Below are 7,220 nucleotides of genomic sequence, written 5' to 3' on the forward strand. Positions count from 1 at the left end.
ACAACCCAAAGATGTGCAGGCTAGGTGGCTGCTAAATTGCCCCTTAATTGGGAAAAATTAATTGGGTACTCAATCCATGGACCAAAAACAATAAAGACAAAATAAAAGAAATGGGAACTGAGGGAATCAACAGGAAGGATAAAGCAAAACTGTAAACTCTTCATGCCCTTTCCAGCATGCGGTGCCCAGAATTGGCACAATATTTCTGTTGCAGCTAAACCAGTGTCTTATCAAATTTTACCATCAGTTCCTCACTTTTGCAATGCATGCCTGTATTTATAAGACCCAGGAGCCCATATGCCTGGTTAACTGCTCTCTCAACATGTCCTGCCACCTTCAACCTGCAGCTCTCTCTGCTCCTGCATCCACTTTATCCTTCTGTTTCTATGGATCCTTGCATTCTCCTTACCAAAATAAATCACTTCGTACCCCAGTCTTAAATTTAATCTGCCACTTGCCTGCTCCTTCCACTATCCTACCTATGTCCTCTCATGCTGAGCATTTGCAGCATTTCAGGTTTTTATTTTATGCAGAACTCAAAATTTTTGAGGACATTGCCCTGCTGGGGGGGAGGGGCGGCGAACGGGCCGACGTCACCGGACACTGCGTTCCCGGCTATGATGACACAAGCGGGTAGTGGTGACGTCGCGGGGTTGGGGGCCAGGGCGCTCGTGGCCGGAAGTTCAGTCAGAGCGCGCGGCCGAGAGTCAACACAGCTGAGGGAGGGAGAGCCTGAGGACAATGGGATCCAGAGCATCCAGTCTGCTCAGGGAGGAGGAGATCGAGGAAATCAAGAAGGAGACCGGCTGTGAGTGTTGGGGTGGGAAGGGGGATGCAGGGAGTGACTGAAACGGGAAGGGGACGGACGAGGGAATGAGCAAGGAGAGAGCCATGACAGAGGGAGACGAATGAGTGAGGGGGAGGAGGCAGAGGGGGAGGAGGCTGAGGTGAGGGGGGGGTGAGGTGGTGAGGGGGGGGTGAGGTGGTGAGGGGGGGGGTGAGGTGGTGAGGGGGGGGGGGGGGGGGGGGGGGGGGGGGAGAGGAGGAGGCAGAGGGTGAGGTGAGGGGGGGGAGGAGGAGGCAGAGGGTGAGGTGAGGGGGGGGGAGGAGGAGGCAGAGGGTGAGGTGAGGGGGGGGAGGAGGAGGCAGAGGGTGAGGTGAGGGGGGGAGGAGGAGGCAGAGGGTGAGGTGAGGGGGGAGGAGGAGGCAGAGGGTGAGGTGAGGGGGGGGAGGAGGAGGCAGAGGGTGAGGGGGGGGAGGAGGAGGCAGAGGGTGAGGGGGGGAGGAGGAGGCAGAGGGTGAGGTGAGGGGGGAGGCAGAGGGTGAGGGTGAAGGGGGGTGAGGAGGAGGCTGAGGGGGAGGGGGGAGGAGGCAGAGGGTGAGGGGGGGAGGAGGGGGAGGGGGAGGAGGCAGAGGGTGAGGGGGGGAGGAGGCAGAGGGTGAGGGGGGGAGGAGGCAGAGGGTGAGGGGGGGAGGAGGCAGAGGTGAGGGGGGGGAGGAGGCAGAGGGTGAGGGGGGGAGGAGGCAGAGGGTGAGGGGAGGGAGGCAGAGGGTGAGGGGGGGAGGAGGCAGAGGGTGAGGGGGGGGAGGAGGAGGGTGAGGGGGGGGGAGGAGGAGGCAGAGGGTGAGGGGGGGGGAAGGAGGAGGCAGAGGGAGGGGGTGGGAGGATGGAGGCAGAGGTGAGGGGGGAGGAGGAGGCAGAGGGTGAGGGGGGGAGGAGGAGGCAGAGGGTGAGGGGGGAGGAGGAGGCAGAGGGTGAGGGGGGGAGGAGGCAGAGGGTGAGGGGGGGGAGGAGAGGCAAGTAGGGTGAGGGGGGTGGGAGGGGGTGAGGGGGGAGGGGGGGGAGGGTGAGGGGGGGAGGAGGCAGAGGGTGAGGGGGGGGAGGAGGAGGCAGAGGGTATGGGGGGGAGGAGGAGGCAGAGGGTGAGGGGGGGAGGAGGAGGCAGAGGGTGAGGGGGGGGAGGAGGAGGCAGAGGGTGAGGGGGGGAGGAGGAGGCAGAGGGTGAGGGGGGGGAGGAGGAGGCAGAGGGTGAGGGGGGGAGGAGGAGGCAGAGGGTGAGGGGGGGAGGAGGAGGCAGAGGGTGAGGGGGGGAGGAGGAGGAGGCAGAGGGTGAGGGGGGGAGGAGGAGGAGGCAGAGGGTGAGGGGGGGAGGAGGAGGAGGCAGAGGGTGAGGGGGGGAGGAGGAGGGTGAGGGGGGGGAGGAGGAGGGTGAGGGGGGGAGGAGGAGGAGGCAGAGGGTGAGGGGGGAGGCGGAGGGTGAGGGGGGGGAGGAGGAGGGTGAGGGGGGGAGGAGGAGGGTGAGGGGGGGAGGTGGAGGCAGAGGGTGAGGGGGGGGAGGAGGAGGAGGCAGAGGGTGAGGGGGGGGAGGAGGAGGCAGAGGGTGAGGGGGGGAGGAGGAGGCAGAGGCAGAGGGGGGGAGGAGGAGGCAGAGGCAGAGGGGGGGAGGAGGAGGCAGAGGGGGGAGGAGGAGGAGGCTGAGGGGGGGAGGAGGAGGAGGCAGAGGGGAGGAGGAGGCAGAGGGGGGGAGGAGGAGGCAGAGGGGGGAGGAGGAGGAGGCAGAGGGTGAGGGGGGGGGAGGAGGAGGCAGAGGGGGGGAGGAGGAGGCAGAGGGGGGGAGGAGGAGGCGGGGGGGGAGGAGGCAGAGGGTGAGGGGGGGGAGGAGGCAGAGGGTAGGGGGGGGGAGGAGGGCAGGGGGGGAGGAGGCAGGGGGGGAGGAGGCAGGGGGTGAGGGGGGGGGGGCAGGGGGTGAGGGGGGGGAGGCAGGGGGGGAGGAGGCAGATGGGTGGGGGGAGGAGGCAGAGGGTGAGGGGGGGAGGAGGCAGAGGGTGAGGGGGGGAGGAGGCAGAGGGTGAGGGGGGGGGAGGAGGAGGCAGAGGGTGAGGGGGGGAGGAGGAGGCAGAGGCAGAGGGGGGAGGAGGAGGCAGAGGGGGGAGGAGGAGGAGGCAGAGGGGGGGAGGAGGAGGCTGAGGGGGGGAGGAGGAGGAGGCAGAGGGGAGGAGGAGGCAGAGGGGGGGAGGAGGAGGCAGAGGGGGAGGAGGAGGAGGCAGAGGTGAGGGGGGGAGGAGGAGGGTGAGGGGGGGAGGAGGAGGCAGAGGCGGGGGGAGGAGGAGGCGGGGGGGAGGAGGCAGAGGGTGAGGGGGGGAGGAGGGCAGAGGGTGAGGGGGGGAGGAGGCAGAGGTGAGGGGGGGGGAGGAGGCAGGGGGGGAGGAGGCAGGGGGTGAGGGGGGGGAGGCAGGGGGTGAGGGGGGGGAGGCAGGGGGGGAGGAGGCAGAGGGTGAGGGGGGGAGGAGGCAGAGGGTGAGGGGGGGAGGAGGCAGAGGGTGAGGGGGGGAGGAGGCAGAGGGTGAGGGGGGGAGGAGGCAGAGGGTGAGGGGGGGGAGGAGGCAGAGGGTGAGGGGGGGGAGGAGGCAGAGGTGAGGGGGGAGGAGAGGCAGAGGGTGAGGGGGGGGGAGGAGGCAGAGGGTATGGGGGGGGAGGCAGAGGGTGAGGGGGGGGAGGAGGCAGAGGGTGAGGGGGGGGAGGAGGCAGAGGGTGAGGGGGGGAGGAGGCAGAGGGTGAGGGGGGGGGAGGAGGCAGAAGGGGGAGGGGGGAAGGGGAGAGGAGGGGGGGAAGGAGGGAGTCAGGCAGGAGAGTGGCAAGGTGGGAGTCGAATGGGTGTGGGGGGGGGATGGGAGGAGGGAATTGGATTAGGGAGGTGGAAGTCAGATGAAGGAGGGAGTCTTGATGGGGGGAGGGAGTCTGACGAGGGAGGAGGGAGTCTGGCCAGGGAGGAGGGAGTCTGTCGAGGGGTAAGGAGGGAGTCTGTCGAGGGAGGGGTAAGGAGGGAGTCTGTCGAGGGAGTCTGTCGAGGGAGGGGTAAGGAGGGAGTCTGTCGAGGGAGGGGTAAGGAGGGAGTCTGTCGAGGGAGGGGTAAGGAGGGAGTCTGTCGAGGGAGGGTAAGGAGGGAGTCTGTCGAGGGAGGGGTAAGGAGGGAGTCTGTCGAGGGAGGGGTAAGGAGGTAGTCTGTCGAGGGAGGGGTAAGGAGGGAGACTGTCGAGGGAGGGGTAAGGAGGGAGACTGTCGAGGGAGGGGTAAGGAGGGAGTCTGTCGAGGGAGGGGTAAGGAGGGAGTCTGTCGAGGGAGGGGAAGGAGGGAGTCTGTCGAGGGAGGGGGAAGGAGGGAGTCTGTCGAGGGAGGGGGAAGGAGGGAGTCTGTCGAGGGAGGGGGAAGGAGGGAGTTGGACGAGGGAGGGGGAAGGAGGGAGTCGCACGAGGGAGGGGGAAGGAAGGTGTCTGACGGGGCGGGAGGGTGTCTGACGGGGCGGGAGGGTGAGAGTCGGACGGGGGAGGGGAAGCGAGGGAGTCTGAGGAGGGTGGAGGAAGTCGGACAAGTGAGGGGGAGGGAGGGAGAGGGCCAAGGAGGGAGTCGGACGAGGGAGGGGTAAGGAGGGAGTCGGACGAGGGAGGGGTAAGGAGGGAGTCGGATGAGGGAGGTGTAAGGAGGGTGTCTGACGAGGGAGGAGGGTGTCTGACGAGGGAGGAGGGAGTCTGACGAGGGGGAGAAAGTCTGATGAGGGGGTATTGAGTGACGAGGGAATCAGGCGAGGGACGGGGAAGGAGGCAGTAGGACGAGGGGGTGGAGGTAATCGGACGGGAAGGAGGGGTACGGCTGGGCGACGGCCGAGGGAGGGGGGGTGAAGGGAGACAGCCGAGTGTGGGAGGGGAGACAGCCCAGCGGGGGAGGAGGGATGTCCGAGCAAGGGGGGTTGGGACGGACAATAGAGACGGCCGAGCTAGGGAGTGGGGAAGGGAGGCGGTCAGTTAGAGGGAGAGTTGTGTTCCAGAGGAGGGATTTGGAGGATGGGGAAGTGGGCATGAGATGCGTGAAACCTGGGAGAGAAAGGCAATGACAGGAAGACAAGAAAGGACAGCCTGGGGTACAGGGAGGGAGAATGATGAGTTGTGTGGTTCTGGTAAAGCTCTGGTTGTCTATCATTGCTGATGGAGTAGCTGTGTTGTGAACCTTTGTGTTCTTTGTCCAATTGAGCTAGATTGAGGCTATTTTCATGCAGGGCAGTCAACGGGTGCCCTGTCAGCAAAGTGGAAAGACTGCATTCTAAACAACTCATCCCTAAAGCTATCTGATTTCTCTGTTTTTCTTAAAACAGTCTCTCACAGCCAGATTACACGCCTTTACAGCAGATTCACCAGCCTCGATAAGGGGGAGAATGGCACCCTTTGGTAAGGATATATAATTCCTTGGGAACAGCTCATTTATATGTGTTTCCTGTTACCAGGAGAGACTGGTCCCCAAGCACTGTTGGGATCACCTAGAGTCATGAGCAGAATTCCACTGCATGAAGCCAGTCTGGCTGTACTGTTGGTCAGAATTTATTATTAATTCACTGGAAGGACAAAGTGGATTGTAATGCCGGGAGGGAATGATGTAACCCTGTCCAATGTTGCCAAAGTTTGCGAAAGAGAGGAATTGTTTAGTTTGTGCAATGATTTCTCCCTCATTTAAAATTCCAGAGCTCATGCGTCAGGTGAGACACTAGTTATTTTTTAATTTAAAAGGTTTTAAATTGACATGCTGAGACAACAGTTTTTATCAGATAATTCAACACTGAAGGATTAATTAAGTCTTGTTTTGGAAGATTAAGAGGTTTTGTCGTCTCTATTGCGTTATTCTGATGTTATGTGTCATTCTCCCAAAAACTCTTGTACTGTTTTCCATGTTTGCCTTTAAAAATGTTGTTGAACGTCATGCTGTATTGGGATTCTTTACAATTCTAACGCTACAGAATTTCTCATTTCCTTAGTCTGTATAGTTCACCAAGGTCATTCTTTCTACCTCGTCGCACATGCTGACTCTAACACTGAAATTAGAGTCGAGGTGGAATAAGTTTTGCCAGCTGTTTCGACATCCTGTCCGTCAGATCGAGGGCAATGGCATAAAGACAGTCATTCAGCCCATTATTTTCTCCGCAGAGCTTAATCTAATCTCACTCTTCTCCCTTGAATGTTCCCATTATGCAAGAAACTATCTAATTCCCTTTTAAAACAATTTATGGACCCCTTCAGTCATGACTCAATTCCACATTCTAAATGTCCTTGATGACTAAATGTTTTTAAATCTCCCCCTCAACTCATTTTGTGATTATCATAAACTAGTGTTCTACTGTTTCTGTCTCTGTGACCTGTGGAAACACTCTCTCACTATTTACCCCATCATAAACCTTTGTAATCTCGAAGTCTCTCAGTAGGTTGCCCAGTTGTAGCAATCAAGTGAGTCCGGGAATACCTGAGACAATTATGATTATCAGGAGTTCTTTGAGGTTTACTAGAGAGATGGACATAGTGCAATTGTCTATTCAGAGATGTGGCAGTGAATAAAGATAAAAGCTTGGATTTCTATAGCACCTTTCACAACCACTGGCTGTCTCAAAGCACTTTGCAGCCAATGAAATACTTTTGATCTGGAGTCACCAAGGTGGGGAATGCAGCAGCCAATCTCTGCACAGCAAACTGTCATAACCAGCAGCGGGATAATCACCAGATGCTTTTTTTGTGTGCTGTTGATTCAGGGATACACATTGACCCAGGACGCAGAGGACATCTCTGCTGCTGCTCTTTGAAATAGTGCCATACAATCTTGTACGTCATCTGAGGGGGCAGGTGGGCCTTAGTTTAACTGATGTTTCATCGGAAAGATGGCACCTCTGAAAGCGCAGCAGTCCCTCAGTACTGCACGCAGGTGTCAACCTATGCTCACAGTGGCCGAGGTCCCAGGTTCAATCCCGGCTCTGGGTCACTGTCTGTGTGGAGTTTGCACATTCGCCCCGTGTTTGCGTGGGTTTCGCCCCCACAACCCAAAGATGTGCAGGGTAGGTGGATTGGCCACACTAAATTGCCTCTTAATAGGAAAAAGAAATGAATTGGAAACTCTAAATTTAAAAATAAAAGAGAAAATAAAAACCTATGCTCACCCTGGCATGAGACTTGAATCCCTAATCTTGGAGAGTACCCAATTCTTTATTTTTTTTCCAATTAAGGGGCAATTTAGCGTGGCCAATTCACTGACCAGGCACATCTTTGGGTTGTGGAGGTGGGACCCACACAGACACGGGAAGAATGTGCAAACTCCCACACCGACAGTGACCCGGGCCGGGCTCGAACCTGGGTCATCGCTGCCGTGAGGCAGCAGTGCTAACCACTGCACCCTCCATGCCCTAACTTAA

At 59.4% G+C, this 7,220-nt stretch overlaps 1 protein-coding gene across 2 annotated transcripts in view; it reads left to right on the plus strand.

Annotated features, from left to right (window-relative positions):
- Window positions 1-630: 630 nt before the first annotated feature.
- Window positions 631-7,220, plus strand: part of chp1 (calcineurin-like EF-hand protein 1) — a 45,291-nt gene continuing 38,701 nt past the window's right edge. The window contains exons 1-2 of one of the 2 annotated variants that reach the window (XM_038782948.1): window positions 631-808; window positions 5,148-5,220. In XM_038782948.1, the coding sequence (XP_038638876.1) occupies window positions 742-808; window positions 5,148-5,220 (140 nt within the window). In that variant the 5' untranslated portion in view covers window positions 631-741. The remainder of the gene's footprint in view (window positions 809-5,147; window positions 5,221-7,220) is intronic. The other variant, XM_038782954.1, reaches the window with a different exon arrangement.

Source organism: Scyliorhinus canicula, chromosome 2 (genome assembly GCF_902713615.1).
Source record: "Scyliorhinus canicula chromosome 2, sScyCan1.1, whole genome shotgun sequence".
In the NCBI taxonomy this organism is placed as follows: Eukaryota; Metazoa; Chordata; class Chondrichthyes; order Carcharhiniformes; family Scyliorhinidae; genus Scyliorhinus; species Scyliorhinus canicula.